The 20,875-nt window shown below is 34.9% G+C and overlaps 1 protein-coding gene and 1 pseudogene across 1 annotated transcript in view; both read left to right on the top strand.

Moving 5' to 3' along the window:
- LOC136836352 (zinc finger protein 277) overlaps window positions 1-3,222 on the top strand; it is a 10,953-nt gene extending 7,731 nt beyond the window's left edge. The window contains exon 3 of the mRNA XM_067100535.1: window positions 1,052-3,222. Coding sequence (XP_066956636.1) covers window positions 1,315-3,111 — 1,797 coding nt within the window. The 5' untranslated portion in view covers window positions 1,052-1,314 and the 3' untranslated portion in view covers window positions 3,112-3,222. The remainder of the gene's footprint in view (window positions 1-1,051) is intronic.
- Window positions 1-20,875, top strand: part of LOC136836351 (ATPase family gene 2 protein homolog A-like) — a 23,475-nt pseudogene extending 2,600 nt beyond the window's left edge.

The raw sequence follows: 20,875 nt of genomic DNA, 5'->3' as shown, positions 1-20,875 counted from the left end.
TCTGCTGTAGGCCTTGCACTGTACTTGTTGGTATCAGGCTCATGGCTAAACAATAGAAATCAACTCTTATCTTCATTGTTACCAAGAGTTGAAATTGTTTTCATGCAACTGTTATGTAGGGGTTAAAAGGAATGTGACAGGTGGTGAAATTCAGCCAGTTTTTAGTAAACATATTTCTGAGTAGGAAACTCAAAATTTTTATTCAAGAGTGGCTCTCAATTTCAGGGCTGTCATGGGGTTTAGAGTAAGTTGTGGTACACTACCATTGGAGGCCTTAAATTTACAGCAAAGCTTTATGGAACTTTAGCTGCCATGGAAACAATAGTTGAATTGTAAAGGGTAATTTTACCATTTTATCATACATTATCCCTATAAGTTATCATTTCACCTTATGTTGGATCCCCCTTTTATTCATGCAGTAACCATATTCTCCATTTGAGTATCACTCACAGCACTCCCGGTAGGGGGATAGTGCATCTCATGTGGTGCCCTGTTGGCATTACCGATGGGTGTTTGCGGTGTCCTTTTGCTCTTAGCTAAGCCTTTGTTTTCAGCCTTTTACTTTACCTCCTTTCTTCCATCCTGCTGTCCAGCCTATCTTGATTATGACTTCATAGTGCAACTTTGAGGTTTTCCCCGAGTTTTTCCTTTAGCAGCTCTTGTACTTCATTTCATTTATATTCTGGATCCCATTTTCTTGCTGTCCAACCACTCCAACTCTTTCTTTTCAATGCTTTAAGCACTGAATGGGTGGAAGTGGCCTGGTGCTTAGCTGTAATATGTACTTAATCTTAGCATACATCTATTTGCCCAGCTGTTAATTGTTGTCACACCTACTCCTACATTCTGAAACACCATCCAATTTCTCCAGTGTTCAGTCTCAAACCTCATTCGCTGATTTCCTTTCTGTCTTTTAAGATGTAAGACTTTCCAGATAGTAAATACTCATTTAGAGAAGTTTTAAAATTCCAGTCAAAGAAGACAAACATTCTAATGTACATACGTTGATTAAATTGAGATAGTGTCTAATTCTAGCCATTTTGGTCTGCAGGTACTGCCGGACAGTATGTGTGGACCCCATTTTGACATGGCGGACAAGTTTTAAATCACCATTGGGAACTCAAGACACAGCTCAGTGTGAACATTGCTTTTTTATATTTAAAAGAATAGTGGACTTAGATTTTAGAGTTTGTGAAGAAAACATAGTTTATGTTGTAGATGCTGATATCATTTGAGGGTACTGCATAACATATACAGTAGTTCTGATCATTGAATGTATGCTTTTTCCTTTAAAATTAGTCTTGAGTGGCTTTAATGATCATGGATGCATATGGGTCTGACTTTGCCACTTTGGACTTGAATTTTGAATCTGAGGACCCTGTCACTTGTATTTTCTGTAATGATCAGTTCAATATAACAGAAGATGAGCAGCCACTTTTGCAACACCTTCTCACAGTTCACAAGTTTGTCATTGGAGAAGTTGAGGAAATTGCTGATCTCAGACAGTACATATCATATTGGGGAAAACTGCAGTATGTAAACTTGAAAGATTACTGTGTTATTTTTAACACCAATACTGAACCAGGAGCTAAATTTCCATCTGAAACTTACTATCTTTTATGTAGTAAACTTCCTGAAGATAAAGAGATAAGGTCAACTCTGAGTAAATTGAAGCTTAAGTATGTTTTAAAGATGAAGGAAAAAGAAATGCAGGATATAACTTTCTCACGTAAGTGCATTTATTGCAGTGAAACCATAACAGGTGGTTTGGCTAATTGCTTCCAGCATCTTACCTTCAGTCATGGATTTTCAGTCGGTAAACCAGACGACATTGTTTTTGGGGCTCGGTTACTTGATGTTATGGAGGAGAAGTTAAGGAAGTTACAGTGCCTGTTTTGTGAAAATACATTCAAAACACATGTAGTCATGAGAGTGCACATGCGAAAGAAACAGCATCGGTGTCTTAATCCTAAAAACAAATTGTATGATAGATTTTATCTCTTAAATTATTTAAAACCAGGAACGCCGTGGGAACTAGCTAAGCATGATCGTACTTTAGAGAGTGACATAGACAGTTTACATGAAGAAGAGAGAGGTCAGGGTTATGGAGATCCTCTATGGACTGACTGGCAGGAGGACCACGTGCCTCCCACCACTTGCCTCTTCTGTGATTTTACAACAAGCAAAGTTCCAGGAGGCCTTTTCAATCATATGATAGCTTACCACAAATTCGACTTTGAAAGTGTCACAAAAGGTTTTAAGTTCTATGAACAGGTTAAAGTGATAAATTGCATAAGACGTTTTATGAGTGAATGTCTTTGTTTAATGTGTCCTTTGAAGTTTTCCTCTCGTGATACACTTCTTAAACACATGAGTGAGGCCAGTCACTGCAAATTGCCTCCTACATCAGTGTGGGACCATTCTCAATATCTTATCCCTGTGCTTGAAAATGATGGGTTGCTGTATCATTTAGAAGATACTGAAATAAGCGATTCTTCTTTTTCTGATGATGGAAAAGCTATTGTTCCTGAAGATGTAGTGTTATTTAATAACTCTGTTTTAGAAGATGATAAATTAAGAGAAGAAATAACTGGCACCAATGATATGGATGCTGTTGCAATGTGCTTGTTTTGTCCTTACTCAGCAGTGGGGGAGTATCCTCATACATTGATTTATAATCATATGCGTGTTTTGCATTGCTTTGACTTTATGGAAGTTGTTAATGGCCAACCTTTTTATAATCAGGTAAAACTTATCAATTACATTCGATGGAGAACTGCTAGAAGTGAATGCTATTATTGTGGAAAAGTGTTTGATAGTATGATTTCAATAGAAGAACACAGAGCACTAGAGGGACACAATGTTCTTCCAGACTCACACATGTTCGAAGATGCAAGATGGTTACAGCCCGTATTTGAAGGTGACATTTTGTTACAAAAAATTAGGGAAGCTGGAGATTCTGATGAAGAAACTGCAGACAATCCTCAAGCCTGTTCAGTGGACAATGTTTTCAGTGAGGACATACATGTACCTCCATCAATTTTAAATGACAGAAGATTGCGCCAAGAATTGCTGGAAAATATGGCAGGTCATGTTGTGCAGTTTGATTAGTATCAGTTTGTATACTGAGTGTTTGTAAGGTGTTATTTTCATATTAAGATAGTAGAATTTTTACTCTGGCTTATACTGCACCTTCTCAATCATTAAAGATGTTTTGCCAAATTATCTTTTACTTTATTTCCTGAATTACAGTGCATATGTTTTGATATTTTTTGTGATGAATGCTGGTTGGTGATGCAATGAAATACTGTACCCTCATTGTTTTTGTGCAAGGAATACAGACAAAAGGCAGGCAAGAATACCATAATAGTGAAGGCAGGAATAATAAAGAGAACATAAGAATTAAGAGCATCTATACTTTATTTCTAGGTAGATTGCCTTAGATTGGGAAGTTTTCATATCTTAGGAACTCGTTATTTTATCATATATACTGTATATAAGTAATATTATTTATAATGAGCATCGTCGTGGAACAACTAAAGGTACCACTAGATTGGAAAGTAAAGGTACTATCATTGCAACCTTATGGGCATTAGTTGTAAATGGGGTCAGAGTGTAGCCGTAGATTGGCATTTGGTTGCACAAGAAGAATAGCCTGTCAAGTAAAGTACTTTCATAACAGACAACACTATAATTTAAATATGTACAAATGCATGGTTAAAACTTCTTGAACAAAATTATCAGTTCTAGCACAGACTAAGCCAAATCTACAGATAGTTGGCGATGTCTCAAAAACATTTTGCTAAGATAAACCTACGTATTGGACAGTATTAAGGTTATTACTTTTGTTGACTTCTCCCTGAAGTAAAAAAGTTGCCTGTTTACAGCATAACCAATTTCACTTATAAGACAGCATAACCAATATTTTTTACCAATTGTGGAATGGTATCATAATGAAAAAAATAAAGGTGATTCTTCCCATATGAATTCGTATGGGGTACATGAACAATTATCTCTTGTACTAGTAAATGTGAATTTTTTTTAAGAAGAATTAGGCTGGTGGCACGGTGAAGTATGGCTAAGGTTTATCATACTACCCAGACTTTTTCACTGCCAAAAACAAACCAGCACTGCGAGTACAGTACAGAAACTAAAATGACCTATGCCTTTACATAATCTTCATCTTTATTGGTGTATTTTGTCATTATATTCAAGGAAACTCCAACCAGATATCAGTAAGTCAGTTGTTGCAGCCAGAATTTTTATACAGTATCAGATTTTCCATGTTGTCACTGGATTTTTTCACTGCTGATGGGGATTCTTTTTACATACTAGTAGTTGAAGATTTATGAGGAGAAATTTCTTGTTATGGAATGGTTACGTCATCAGTGATTCAAAGTTTCCTGTATGTTACAGGGATGTAGTGGTGTGTACGTGATGAATTTAACTTAGGAGAAATCTTATCTTTAAAGGAATTTGTACTAGAAAGGATTGCAAAAGCTGTTACACAGGAGAAACCTCCATTGTTTATTCAGTTTATTATAGAATGTCAGAGGCTTTGTCAGATTTGCACCTATTTAGCGTCTAGCTTGCAAAATTTTACCAAGTAAATAGTCATCTTGATCTCTGCATTTCTACTACATTAATCTTCGTTTGTGCAGGAACAAGAGTGAGAAGAAAACATTCTTTGCTCAGGTTCAGCACCTACACCTTCACTTGATCTTTCCTTGGTCTTTGGTGCTTAATCCGTAAACTTGTGATCCCCTAGTTGTTCACTGGCATCTCTCATACTTAATTGGTTACTTGTGGCAGTTCCATCAGGACATGAGTGAAGAGTATTGTGATTTGCAGGATATTCAAGTTCTTGCAACTTTCTGTACAGTTTCATAAAACACTCCAGTTATGTTGTGGTGATCAGTGCTAAAACCAGCCCTACCACCATTGCTTTTTTTTTTATTCATTTGTAACAAAGACAAGCATCTTTCCATTGTCCTGTGCTCCTTAGTAGTCCCAGCCATTGCCATTATTGGTGTTGTGTTATCTATGCAACCATTTAAGATCCTGAATGTAATTGACAGTCTGTATCTTGAAATATGGTATCTTTGTTACCCTTGGGCTGTTGAACAGGAATGTTTTTCCATCTTATTTAATATTACTTGTCTAGATTCACCTCTTTTAATTATGAAAATACTGATGTAAAGGGTTAGAGATGAGATCAGCTTTAGGGCTTCAGTAATGGCAGTACTCCATGAAATGTTCGCATGACTTCAAGTAACAACTAACCACACGTAACCCTCAAGGATGGTGTTAACTGTGGTCATCACTGTTGACAGAATGCTGACATCATTGTTAACATTGCTGATACTCTTCTTTGATGTGGGATGCCTTATGGTCACCTGATGAACTAGATGACAGGTAAGAGTGGGAAATGATTTAGGCTATATAAAAATATTTGCTTCTTCAAATAACCATGTATTGAATGACCTTGAACTTCGGGTGATCATGGCTATTTAGCCAGCTAAGATTATAACATAACCAGCTGCTAAAAGACTGGTCATGTAGGCTCTCCCAGCAGTCAAGGGGCTTTACTAGTTCAGTAATAAATGTCTGTCATAAATGTTTTCAAGGAAATATAAACCAACAATAGATAGATGTTGCTTAAAAGTTATTGTCTGTAGACCTTGGGCAGTAAATAAATACTGCCCCTCCATAGACAGTAGCAGTAGATGATTTTATGTTCAGCACTTTTAATATAGTGTATCAAGAAAAACACTCAGAAGTAATGGGTCTTTGTAGACCATGCTGCATTAAGCATCTAACCATACAGGTAATTACTAGATTTAACATAAGCTTTCAGCCTTTACTATTTAGAAATAGGTAACTGTGCTACTGATGCTTTTAGGTATTGTACATGAATGATTGTAACTGCACTTTTCATTGTCATTCATGGCTTTTAATTGAAGTAAATGACAGTTTTTGAGTTATTTGTTAAACTCTTCACCCTCACTAATCTGATTACTCTGACCCATGACTACCAATATAAAATCTTTGGCCACAACTAGTTCTTACGCTTGGTTTCTCCAGCCCTTAAACACCTGCAGATCTGATCAGTTGTATTTCTTGTGACTACCGGTAATTATAATTTTCTTAATCAAAATACCCTTCACCAACAAAAATACCCTTTTTGCTCCCATAAGACACCTCATTCAGTGATGTTCATACTCAGAATGAGGTGAAATTAATGCAAAACTGAAAATTACTGAAAATTGCATGTAATGTAGTGGTAGTAGGATAGCTGGATGATGGCATCATCTTGTGAAGACTTGATAAAAATAACACAGGAAAAATAGTCGTCAACTGTTCACAGAGAAAAGACCCATATAAGAATCAGAAGCCATCAGGTACCCGAGTGCTGGAACAGCAAGAATGCGTGAATTAATGCCATTAAGGCTATCTGAAATACAGTGCTGCTATTCATGTTTCCTTTACAGTGTGCCTTAAGTTTTACATGTTTAGGCTGAAAGGTACCTCCTTATTTTTATAGCTATATCTTGTCTCTCATCAGCTAATATTGCCCTCAGATGGCATTTCTTCATCCAGGGGTTTACATACAGAAGCAACCTTTGGGCCAGATATTCTTTTCAGGATTCAACGTTCATTTATACATGTACTAAAAACATGCTTAATGAATCTGGTATTAAAATTAGCAGCAACAGTGTTTTAGCAGATTGTTTTCATGTCTAATGACACTAAAATCCATTGTGAAGGATGCTTTTGTAAACAGAACTGTTCTCAAAGAAGATTATGGCAATACTAACAAATATGGTAAAACTAAATACTGTAATCTAATATTCTTTGGATAAAAGTTCTGTATAGTAACCAGGTACAGTCTTAATATGAAACAGTTTGGATTGTGTGGATCTGTGTATACGATTTTTTATTTCCTCTTGAAAAATTGACATTTCGTGTCCTTTATAAGGGTTTTGATGAAATCTTTATTACAAACTCTGCAACTCTTCAATACTGTACTAATAATCTTAAAATAATTAGTTTAGACTGTCCTATTTATTTTTTTTCCATGTCTGCAGGTTAATGTTGTTCAGGAAATGGCAGATAACAGTACTTCAAAGGCAGGCAAGAAAAACAAAAAACGGTCAAAGAATGCCAGCCCAGTTCTTCTCACTAAAGTCCACTTTACTGCCTTTGAATCACTAAAAAGTAAGTGTCCACCTCAAAGTACATTGAAAGTATGTTGACTTCAAGGTATAACTCTTCATTAAATTTCCATGTGTGTACAGTATTGTATATTTTAGTGATATTGTTATGAGGTAAGGTTATACTGTACTGTATTTTGAAAATAACCAACCCACAAAGTATGAATCTGGTTCAGGTTGCTATTCATGTTGAATATCAACTTAGCATACATGGAAACTTCATTTTTTTATTACACCTTTTATATTATTATACAAGTCAAGTACAACCATAGACGGAAAAGCAGAATGCTGAAAGTCCAAGATTTGAGTGTACTGCAAAGGAGGATTAGAATGATGAAACACCTTGCAAAGCATGCGCGGTTAGCTAATTAAGCAATGTTGCAAAAATTAATGTCAAGATCAATGATAAAAAAATTTAATATAACTCGAGTATTTGTGCACCAGTTGAAGATAAAAGTCGTCATATTTTTCTTTAAGCCTTGAAATTGGTTCCAAAGAGTAACTGTAAGTGAAAGTTATATTTTACTGAGACTTACTGTAGTATATTATTTCTTGGGTACACTGTGGTACTTAATATCCAAATACAGTACATGCAAGATAAAACCATGTAAATATAATTCCTTGTATTACAGCATGACCCTAGTGTTTCTTCAAGATGAGACATACAGAATAATGAAATACCTGTACAAGATTATCTGATATGGTGGATTTTCATAAGATTACTTTTTTCTTGTTGAAATGGTTGAAATCATTTGGAGATTTTAGCAACCTTTCTCATTATTGCAAAGAAGGGGATAGCAAAAGCCACTGATTTGATAACAGGAAGTCTTTTTTAGTCAGGAAAGACTGAGAATATACTCTTGTTTCACAAGTTGTTTGAAACCTGTAGTATTTTATTTAGTAATATAAAATCCTAAAAGTAGATTAGTACATTTGAACCAAAGACAGTAGGCTTGAGGTGTAGAAGAATTTTTCAGAATATTAACAGTTTTTCTTACTTTCAAGTACTGCACTGTACTTCCAAAGTGAACCCTCACAAGTTTAAAGTATGAGCACCATAAATGTGTATTGGTCACTATGATTGCCAATGAAATCAGAAGTTTAGTGCAGTTAGTGCGTAATTGATTGATAGTAATGAATTCTTTGATACTTTCCTTAAAGACAAAACCAAAAACATTGTAAACCATCCTCATCAGAGCTTGTCTCTTTTGTCCTTAATTGTCAGACCAAGCTCATTTTTATTTATATGCCAGTGTGTTCTTTCATTCATTTCCTTGTCTTTACAAAACCTGACTCTTACCAGACTTCATTTCCTTGATGTCTAGGGGCTTGTGATTGCAATTAAATCATTCCTATTTTTCATAAAGTTTCAAGATTAAATATTAATTTTTAAATCACTGGAAATTCAAGATTATTATCAAACCATATAAAAGAAGCAATTAAGATAACATGGAAATGAAATAGTTCAGTATATCATGACTTGAAAACCATATTATCATTATTACAGTGTTTCAACCTGTATGCTGTATTGTTGTACTGTATGGTAAATACCTATTTCTGGTATGGTATTAAGAACTGATGTATAACTCGCAACCCTGAGCATTTATGTACATTTGAGTCACACATTAATTTCAGCAAAAACAAAAGACAAGATTCGAAGCTTCAGATCCCTGACTGTCGTCTTGCTGCCGCTGTGGCTAGTGAGCATGGGTTTCAAGAACTTCAGTTTGTCAAGATTTCAACCTGTGATAGATCACAACCAGCACTACTTGTCATTGATGGCAAGATTGGGCAAAATGTATCTATTGTTAAGGAAAGTAAGTTTTCTTGTATAATTTTTCTATGTTTACACACAAATACAAAAGTTCACAATTGCATTCTCAAATGGTGAATGAGACATTACAGTTACTGATTTTAGATGTATGTTAATTTGCATATGACATGAGAACACATAATTTCACTCTGACTTTGCAGGAATGAAAATTATGTTAACTGTCATACAGAATTTGCTATTATTTTTGTAGACACTGTTGCCACTTCTAGGTTTGGTATTATATATGTCCAGTATCTGGCTAAGCAAAAGAGCACTGATTATGCCTCTGGCCACTAATACAGTACAGTATTCATGATTTTACACTCAGTGATTGATAGAACAATGTGCTCTTATTGATGATGGAAAATATATATTTATCATCTGACTGAAATTCATTACATATGTATTAACATTAGTCACGTTCTTTGAGATTATGCTTTACCCAGAGGCTTATGAGCATTTGGATTGAATTTCCTATTCCCACAGTGTCACATGAGTGCTAGTAAATAACAGTTTCTGTTGATGGTGTTGAAATTAAAAGTTTTTAATATTTGTTTTGTCATCTAGCTTTAGAAGATATAGTCATTTGTAAACAAATTAGTTAGTATGCTACAAGATATATAATTTCAAGTTTCAGCTGTTTTTAATGGCATGACAGTACTGCAATTTGCTATAAAAGATAAAGGTATTTTATACCTGACTTATTATGTTCTTGAGTGTTTGACCCAAAATTTGATGATCATTCCAGGATGTTCAGATCTCCTATTCCAAGAAGGTGAGGAAATTACCATTACATCTCCTTGTCTCAGACTGATAGCAGAGGAGGTTTCATTGTTGCCTATCTCTCATAAAGATATAGGTGACTCGCCGTCATTCACGGAGTACCTTAAACAGCAGCTCATTATGAGAAACTTTGTAATTCAGGCTGATACTAACATAATTATCCAATACTTAAGTCAAGACATAATTTTGAAAATTGTGTCTATAAGAAGCTTTGGATCAGATACCTGTGATTTTCAGGTGCCAGCAGAATGTATCTGGCAAACTCGTGTAATGTTTGAGAGTCATTCAAGAATGTCAGATAATAAAGCAAAGCATGAAATAACCTTCAGTGACATAGGAGGCTACAAACTGGAAATTGAAAATCTAAAGAAGGAAATAGAAAGGTTATTTTCCATAGAAAAATCTACTGTGAGGGCAGTGAAAGGCATACTAATAAGTGGACCTGCAGGTTGTGGGAAGAGTCTGATCGGGAAAGCATTGAAAAGCGAATATAAAGATAAATTTATCTGCATCGATTTGGATTCTACCAAAAGCAGATTTCAAGGAGAGACAGAGATGAATTTAAGGCAACAGTTTGCCAGGGCAACAAACAGGTAATGTACATGCCATTGCTTGTTTTAGGTTAAGTTTATATCAGTGTTCATTAGAAATATTTGCATAATCTTGCTGAGAATAGTAGCAATCAGTGGTACTTGAAAAAATATGCTATAGGTTTATGTAAAGATTACTGCTTGGTTATTTTTATTTTGATCAAGAGTGTAAAGAAATTAATACTTAGAATATAAGCATCTTGTAGTTTAATTTTTGTTAAATATAAGTGATATATTCTCAATTTGAAAGCTAGAAAACACTAAGTTTTGACAAGACAGAAGATAGAAGTTCAGTAAATAGTAATGGGTAAGGAATAAAACCATGAAAATTGCACAAAGTTAATTGAGAGACTACAGGACACAGAGAGACAAAGTACGTCTTATCACTCTGTCAGCTGGGAAACAATTTTTGGGAATGCTTGGGTAGGTTTGGACCAGGCCAGATGAGGGCACAGGAAGCTAGTGGTTTTCAGTAAAGCGAGTCTACAGTCAGCCGAGTCACGTGAAGCACACAGGAATCCCCTACATATGAAGATGTAGCTTTGTATGTTAGGAAAAATACAAATTTCATTTTTAATTTGTTATTTTGTTAAACTTTCCAAACACTGTATTCTGAGACAAACCAATAGAACATGCATATATCATACAGATATGTAATTTTTTTTTTGGGGGGAGGGGAGTGCACAGAGAGGGAGCTGCTTCCATTAACATTACCTTTTGACCCTTAGCAAGGGATGTCCAGACGGTTTGACCTCCATTGTTACACTGTATAATCTTCATCAGTGAGGTCTCAGTTGCTTCATGGACAGTAATTCTTGCATGGTTGATATACGTGAGATTGAAGTGTTAGATTACACGAGATGATATCCCTTTAAAAAAAAACATTGAAAGAGTACTTTGGCTTACAAGTTGTTGACATTTTGCAGGATTTATTTTGCCCTTAATTCTTATCAGTTTTGACTAACACCAGTACCTTTGTGACAAATGAGGCTGTATCTGTGATTATGCTATACACTTTCTATACTTTGGTTTGCTGTTTTTTCCATAGTATAAAACACTGTAAGTTGATTTAATATTTATAATGTTCTGTGAATGTTTACTCTTCTTTGTTTATTGTACATTGCAACTCAAATATAATTTTGCTGCTACCATGTTACTGTAGGTTAGTATTTTAGTTCTTGTAGTTCTGAAACCAAAGTTTAACTAATTTGTCATCTTTGAAAGTTCCTTTTGACAATTTTAATGTAATGGTTATTGGTCTATTGTGTTTATACAGCAACAGACTCATAATTTACTCCAGGATCAGGTTATTGGCTTTTCCTGTTTATAGATTCCTGCTTGGAGGTAGCAGCTAATAATTCAAAACTAGTGGTTTACACAGATCAGGTACTTATTTAACTTGAATTGTTTGTATAAGCACATATCACTCACTACCCTTGGATTATGAGATTCCTCTTATAGGTTTTTCTATTTTTCATGCTCATATACTGATTATGATTGCTGGTTTCTCTACTTTTCCTTTAATATTTACTTTAATATTTATATGTTAATAGTACTGTAAATGAAACAGTATATATTTTTTCCTAATACTGGAGTCTCTAATATTATAAGAGATTTAAGAACTGATGTCTTGCTTTAGCAGAAATACAGGAAATATAAGGTGAAACATGTTTCTGTAGTAGCATCTCCATTTGAAACATGCAAATCCTGGCTGCTTTCATTTTAACTCTCATTTCCTCACCTGTCAGTCAAAGTATGCATTAAACTTGCATTCTTTCCTTCAGCACTCTAAGTATTCAGATACCTGCAACATTGGATCAATAACCATAAGCAGTTACAAATATATTCCACTTATAAATGCATGCATCATGTCCTCTTTTAGTACCATTCTGCCATGTTTGCTATTTCCTTGGTGAAAGAGAAAATAGTAGCCTGTTCATTCGTACTGGATGAAACCTTAGTGAGTGACTTACTGAGACTGTTAGAGGGAAGCACATACTCACAAGCATCTACAATGGTTTTAGCACAAAGCATAACCTTTTGAAATCATTTAGATCATGTTATCCTTGATAACCTTTTTTAATGACAGGCTAATGTAAAACGTTGAAATGCAGTTTCTGACCTGTTCATTTCCCATATCAGAAAGCAAGAGGTTTGGCAAGGTTAACTGTATTTTATGCATAGGATTACATGACCGGAGGCAAAGTTTCTATCCAGCAGCATCGTTACTTAACTTTTATAAACTAAGTGTTTGTTTGACTTAGCCTCTTAGGCTTTCAAAGGTACAGTACCTGCTGTGCTACCTACTCTTTTTGGTTTGATGTGATTTAGCCTGAGATAACTGTAACTGAATAGTAATGACTATGGAATAATAGGTAATAGATTGAAGGAGAATGACATTAGAAGAATAGAACTGTTGATTAGTAATGGCATGGGCAGGTTAAAAGTTAAGTATACTTTAGTTTAACTAGGCCACTGAGCTGATTAACAGCTCTCCTAGGGCTGGCCCAAAGGATTAAACTTATTTTACGTGGATAAGAACCAATTGGTTACCTAGCAACAAAACCTACAGCTTATTGTGGAATCCGAACCACATTATACCGAGAAATGAATTTCTATCACTAGAAATAAATTTCTTTAATTCCTCATTGGCCAGCCAGTAGACTCGAACTCAGGCCTAGCAGAATGCTAGCCGAGAACTGTACTGACTCGTCCAGCGAGGAACTGACATGGGCAGGTAATCAAGGAGACGTAATTAACCAGAAAACATTGTGTAAAAATTTTTGAAGCAGTTTGTAATCTTGCCTTCCATCAGTTTTTATGGACAACTTTTTGGGGGGTCTATTTAGAGCAGTTATTTAGTATATTTGATGCCAAAAGTTTGTTACTAAGTACCATTTTTTCTGTTCTTGTTCTGAGCTTTCATTCACAAGGTATAAGCTAGATATGCTGTGACATACAAAGCAGTGCTTTGTATGTCACAAAATATTTGATCTTCGTAATGTACAGTACATTTACCATGTAATTTCCTATTCCTGTGATATGGTGAGATTTAATATGATAGTGGATAGAAGAGTATGAAAGTAGTTACGAGAATTATTGGGAGTCAGCACACGGTTTCATTGTCATGTAACTTCATTTTAAATGTCAGCATAGCTCAATATTTGTATAAAAGGATTCTAAGATATTTTCTTTTTTCTTTTGTTTCATAGAGCACCTTGCATTGTTTTCATTGATGACATAGATATACTGTGCACAAGCCGAGATCGAGGTGATAACAGTGGCATCGTGACAACATTGCTGCATCTCATTGACGGTCTTAATACATCAGCAGATGGTTAGTAATCATTTTCAAGTTTTTACAGAATGCATACTAATATCAAGTGTTCTCTCTTTCTCAAAGACTTTTATGTATAATCACATTTCTTAGTGTTTTCCCATACTATTGTCTTGAAGTACTGTAGTTTGAACAACCCATAGAATACTTCTTAAGTGTATCAGTTTGTTACACAAGCTTTTTTTATTAAAAAACTTGAATTGTTGCACTGAAGTCAGATTATTTGATCTGTGGCCTCTGCTGTTAATGTATATATATTTGTTGTATATATATTTGTTGTATAATGTAATAGTATATGGGTGATGAATTGAGGCAGTGTGATGGAAGAATAATTTTGTAAGTACTGTACAGTAGTAAAATGTACCAGATATTCATTGCATTTGTAGCCCATCATTGTCCATGCTTTTATTTTACTTCTGCTGTACTTGTTTTATTATTGTTGAAAGCTATCGCATCTAGGTCCTTATGAACTCAGAACAGATTTTTGCAATATCTTTGTTCTTAATCTTGTGATGTGGTTGATTACTTTAATAAATGTAATATTATTCCATCCTTGCTCTCATCCTATTTTCCGATTTATGTTTTCCCCTTGTCTTGTTTCCCTTTATGTATTTTCCTAATTTTCTTCTTACTACCTATCACTGTGATATATATCATATCTGTTTACATGTAGATATGCAAACACAGTTCATGTCATCCACAGGAGAAGTTTTAACTATAATGCTGCTATCTAGGTAATATTTTGATATATTAGCAATGATAATATTATAATGATAAGTTTTGAATTGCAGGGATACTTGTCATTGCAACTGCAACTAAACTCAAACTCTTGATGCTGCTTTAAGAAGACCAGGCAGGCTATCATATGACATATTCTTGTCAGTACCTGAAGAATGTGACAGGGAAGATATTCTTCAAAAAATGTTAGATAAGTAGGTATTTTTATGTCATTTCAAGGAATGAAGCCAAAAATTGCTCTAGAAAGAAAATTAAAGATTTCGATTGAAAAGGATGTCTTTTTTTTTTTTATACAAGAATGAGCAAGTTTTTGTACATCTTTACAAGTTATAATGATTGAAACAAACATTTCCTCTTTGCACTGCTTGCAGGCAAAGGTTTGATAACAAGAAATTAACTACGTAAAAAGAAAATTTTTATCAAATATTGGTGCCTGTTTATATTAGCGCTTTTGATTTGTAGATACTTTAAATTCAGATATAAAAGAAAATTTTAGTGAGTTCATCTTGCCTGTTGACTTGTCATGAGTATACTGTATGTTTACAGTGTTGAATTTACCTTAGATAAATATATTTGGAAAAGGAAAACCAATAATTCTCTGAAGTTGCATTTTGCTTTAGCAAAACCAGCTTCTGAATTCTAATGAAATTTCACCCAGCTAGCATGACCTGATCAAGGTCACAAAATTGCCAAGGTCTAATAGCAGAGTTATGCTAACATGTCAGTAAGAAGTGTTAGGCTTAAGCCAAAATTAGGACCATCCCAGCCCTTCAGCTAGTTTAGGATTAAGTTGCCATAGCTGTGCAAGTGTATCAGGCTTACTCTTACATATTACCTGTGCTTATAATACCAGGTCCAGTAAGTCTGCTTTTCACCCATTTTACCTCATGCATGGATATAGATAAACTCATTACCAAGAATGAAACCATTCAGATGACCCTTCATCAATGTTTTCAAGTCATGTGGCTCATGCATGTGCAGGGGTAATTTGCATTATCGTACGTACTTGGATAAGCATCAAGCTTTTTACAGTGTTAAAGGTTCAAGTTGACTATTAAATATGCCAGTAACTTATTTTTAGTATATTACGTTCTTTATTAAGGATATCAGTAACTTATTTTTTGGTAGATATGTATTATGTTCTTTATTGAGGAGAATGAAACTTCATAGAACATTTCTCAGTAACTGGAACATAAAAAAATATTGAATATCTCATGATGTACCCAGTGTATATGCTATCTCTTTCTTTACATGTGATGTAGAAAGTCATTTTTAAGACTGTTTAATGACATCACTCTTGATAGCTTGATGTTTACATTCTGAAATCAGAATGTTTTTCAATCTGTTAAGTGAAGCCTTAGAAATTATTGAAACACTGGACGGAATGGGATAAAAAAAACATCACACTATTGTACACGACACTATGATAATAGTTTAAATCTGATCTTTTTTCAGAGTACCTCATGATGTCAGCAAAGTTGATTTGGAGACTACTGCATCCAACACTCCGGGGTATGCGGGAGGAGATTTGCACAATATAATGATGGAAGCTGTAATGCATTCTGAAGGGAAGAAACTGACAATGCAGGATTTGGAGTATGCAGTTGGAACAGTGAAACCTGTTGCTTTGAAAGATACTGCATGTGTTGAGCACAAGGTTAGTATGATCTTTTGAGTCAGGTATCCATGTACTTATCCAGGTAATTCAAGTTTCAGTTTACCTTTTAAATCAAGAAAGCTTGGATAAAAAATGTTGATTTGGTAGTTAACTTAGTTCCCTTCATGAAATGAACCACTTATTGGTTCTGGCATGAATTTCATTAAATTACTGTAGGTCAGATGTATTCCATATGAAATCGTAGTGCATTACATTTTTTAATCAGTTTGATTTTGCTACAGGTAGCACTCTCAGACATATGTGGGTATGAGACTGTGAAATCCCATTTGCTGGAATCGTTGAACTTGTCACTGAATCATGGTCATATATTTGAGCATTGTGGATTATCTACACCAACCCAGTACTTAATTTTTGGTCCTCCTGGTTGTGGAAAATCTTTCCTTATCATGGCGCTGGCATCAGAATTCCATTTGAACATCATTCGCATCAAGAGATCCACTGTTTTAGGGAAGTACTTCGGAGAATCTGAACAAAACCTTGCCAAGTTGTTTGCGAAGGTAAATAGTTTTTCTAAAAGTTAAAAGTATGGCCAGCCAGCATCTGATGATTTATGTCACTTCTGTATATGATAGATTTATGCATTATTGATTTTAAGAAGATGTGTTCTTATGTAAGAGGCTTTATGTTAAATGAATTTCTGCAGTGCCAAAGCTGAGATTGAGCTATTCATAATTCTTTTTTTTTTTTATTTTTTAGCTGTAAGAATTAAGTATGTAAAGAATACAAGTAAACAAAGCCTGACATCAAATGAACAGAAAATATTTGTCGTATGTAGTTTTTTTTTTTGGGGGAGCAAAAATTAAGCTATAATCATGGACGAGAAGTGTGATGAAATTTTTTTAGATATTTCTTTTCTCATCATTTCTTGTTTTTTTTTATGCCACAACTAAAATTCCGTTATCAGACTGTAAAATAGGTATTGTAAATTGTCTTTTCTTGAAATTCATTGTTTACATTCAGTGTATATGATTGAAATAGACTTAAGGGTGTATTTGATATGGCCATGTAAACTAAACTCACCTTTTCATCCAAGATAACTAACTAAAGGAGATTATTGTAGGGCATTTTGACAGACCAAATGGACTGAAAATGTCTTGTGTTTGACTTACAAATCCTTCAGCAAATTATCTTGCAAATTATTTGTAGTAAAAGTTAACAAGTGACCAATAAATTTATGTTTGGTTTGTACATATAGGCAAATGATTTACAGATTTTATTGTAATGTAAAAATATTTGGATAACTGTAAATACAGCTGTAATTTATGGTACTATTTGGCCTTTTAACTAATATTTGGTTTTAATTTTACTTTACTTTTAAAGGCCCAAGAATCTTCTCCTTGCATTTTGCATTTTGAGAATTTTGAGGGCTTAGCTGGAAGATTGAAAGGTGAAGACGGAGGTAGTGAAGTAGAGGGTCAGACATAAACCACCTAAGGCAGCTGATGGTTAGTTAAATATGATATGCATTGATATTTGCCGAGACAAATCGGCCTGATCTATTGGATAAGGTAAATTTGGTAGTACAGTAGCTTTGATTTGTGCACTGAAGAGATATGCCGAAATTTAAGTTCTGTGCATATTAATACTTGCGCTGCATGTGCTGTGTAGTTTGTTTTCATTTTGAGTGGGAAGCAAAAAGGCTCAGTGATAAAAAGTAATGCTTTTTCTTCAGTTTGAGATGCTGTTTACTTTGGGTTACGTTTGTAAATAGCATACATAGTCTTTGCAAATCACAGTTTTTGTAATGAAAGTTCATGGGTTCTTTCTTATGATCAGTAAAATATAGTATATATACTATTTTTGGGTAGTTATTTTCTGTGAATATTAAAAGAATTAGAATTTATTTGAACTGGATTATTTGAAAAAATAAACTCCTTGTTTACAAATATTTTCCATTCTGTAGGATTTAATTCGACCTGGACGCTTTCATGAATACTGTTTTGTCAGCTTACCAGAAGCAGAAGACAGATTAGACATCTTAAATAAACATTTTCAACCAGCAACATTTTCAGATGACTTTTCATTGGAGTCTCTTGTTGAAGAAACTGATGGATTCACAACAGCTGAGGCAAGTATATTTTCCCTTATGGACAGTGCAAGTTTTTCAGCTTCAGTATTTTAGGACTGCAGAAGAATTTTTTATTATATTTGAAGACTGAGCTTTGTTATTTATTATATCAAAACATATACACTTTCATTGGCAAAGTTCATGTAAGGTCATGTAAGCAATATATAGGAAAAGAATTTCTTTATATCATGAAAAAGATTTATAGTATTATTCATGACTAAAAATAAACCCAAGCATCTGTTACCAGCAAAGAGAACTTTCATATTTTTATGTTTTTCCTGGACAATCTGGTTTGAGATAGTTTCTGTGGAGATAGGTAGCAAATAGCTAGCAGATACTTTAGCCTTGGTGATTCGACTTTGTGGGTCCAGGGAAGCATAAAACAGAGAAAAAAGGGGCGTTTCATACAATGGCTCTTATTACTGAAGGAAATATTATGTAAAACATGGGTAAACTTACAGGTATATATTTACATAAAGAACATTAGTACGGGAAAGAGAAATGCAATTAAATTATTGATCCTGAGGGGGGATTCCAATGGATGAATGAAACTGGAGGATTCAGACACAGTCCGAAAAGATTCGACAACAGGGAGTCCTCTGAAAATGAGAGATACACAAATTATATGCCAGTAATAAAAAGACAAAAGGATAATGAATTCGAAGCTGCACAAGGGTGCCAATGGGCCGATGAGTTAATAATGGCTTGCGCACTGCCGACACTCGTGCAGCACAGGTGGAATTTAACAAGAGCTCGGTGATTACTGGCACTCCAATTGCTAAATTTTATGAGAAAAAGCGTGATTGAATGGACGTCTTTTCCGAGCAATTTACCGTAAGGGAGAAGGGTTCCAGCGAAGAAGGCGGCCCGTGGATGACTCCTGATTCCCGGCGCCAGGTAATAGAGGGGCATGGATCCGCCAGCATGCGAAGAAACACATGGTTGGCGGTGAAGTGCACATAAAATATACTTTGAGAGGCCACGTGGTTAGATGGAGAAGTGGTGGGGCTGAGGCGTCGTCGGGCCAGGGCATGGTGGTGAGCGTGTTCGCGTCTTTAACCCATGTAGTCAGCGAGAGCTGAGAGCGAGTCGCTGCCTGCTTTTCCTCCTTTTATGCCCTCTCCTATGGGGCAGGGGCGCGTCACGCATTAGAGTTGCGTCATTTTCAGTTGTTGTCTGCAGCTGGGGCAGGGGGTTGCCTGGAAAGAAGCAGCCAGACAGATTCATTTTGGCCTCAAATAGGAATTATCTACTTTTAAAGGAGGACCTACAATCAGTTTTAATCCATTTGTATTCTGACCGTGCTAACCTTGTCCAGCTCAGGCTGATAGATAGGTAGGCACATGTTGATGGACAGATATGTCTATCAATAGATCGGCAGACAGGAAACGAAAACGAAAGGGAGCAATTTGCTAGCGAATTCTTGCTAATTATAATAATATGATGTAAAATAAAACTGACAGCAGTCTGTCTTTCTTTGCCTCTGAATAGATTGAATTTGGTGCTTGATAATTGTGTAGATTTTATTTCACATTTTTGTGTAACTGCTGTTTGCTGTGCTGCTTAAATTATGCACTGTACTATTAAGTTTTAGGTCAGTTTTGGGTAGTATATTGCTTTATTTTAGTGGTTTATTTTGGGTTATTTTAGCATTGCAACATAATTTTTAACTCCACTAAAACAAATCATACATGGCACAATGGGCAGTATTCAAGATTGTGACCCCTTGGGCCTCGGTTGCATTAATTTCTGCCTTTTACATTTCATCTAGTTTCATTGGTCACTTTGTACTTAACTGTAAAACTTCTTTAACTTTGGCTTGCTCCATTGTTCATCTCATATTCAACTCCAAACACTACTGGCTAGCTCTTTTAGCGTCTGGAAGCGATTTGGTGGTCTGGTTAAACCTAAGAATAAAAAAAAAATAATTCCACATTGAAATCCACTTATTAGGTTTATGGATTACATTAAAATCTTTTGAGAAACTTCATGGTTTCATTTTATGTTCAAGATGGTGGAAATGAATAAACCTGGTTTTGAAATTAAAATATGTTAAAATTTTCTACTGTCTTAGCCATAGATAGAAGTAAATCACCCTTTACTGATAGTCACAGCACCTTTAATGAACAGGGTGACTTAGAACTTAATTGTCTTCAGCATGGCCTTTGTTAGACAGTTTTCCCAGTTTATATTTTTCTCAAACAATGACTGTGTTTTCAACCGTTGTGCATGTTTGTATCAAGAGTAATTTTTTCTTTGCAGGTTATTCAGCTGTGCAATGAAATTAAGCTGCTGTGTCAAAGGGAGAGTGAACCACCTTATATCACTAGCAGTGCAGTTGAAGAAACCCTTGACTTTGTGTCCCCCAACACTTCCAGGAAAATGCTTCAGAAACAAATGAAATTTGCATCTGTCTATTGCTCGTAAAGGATTTTTAAAAATTCTTATTGTATTTATATTAGTGTGTACATACACCACTGTATATTTTGTGTGATATGAGAGTCTATAGATTGGTGAATAGATAGCATTTGCTGTGACACAAGTGATGATACATTGGTACAAATGTATATTGTTTGTTATGGTAAGTGTGTTTTGTAAAAGTTTGTAATTTTCTAAAATGTAATACCTGTACTGTATTATATTTATGATATATA

Source organism: Macrobrachium rosenbergii, chromosome 56, assembly GCF_040412425.1.
Source record: "Macrobrachium rosenbergii isolate ZJJX-2024 chromosome 56, ASM4041242v1, whole genome shotgun sequence".
NCBI classification, from domain to species: domain Eukaryota; kingdom Metazoa; phylum Arthropoda; class Malacostraca; order Decapoda; family Palaemonidae; genus Macrobrachium; species Macrobrachium rosenbergii.
This window is presented reverse-complemented; position numbering and strand designations above follow the sequence as displayed.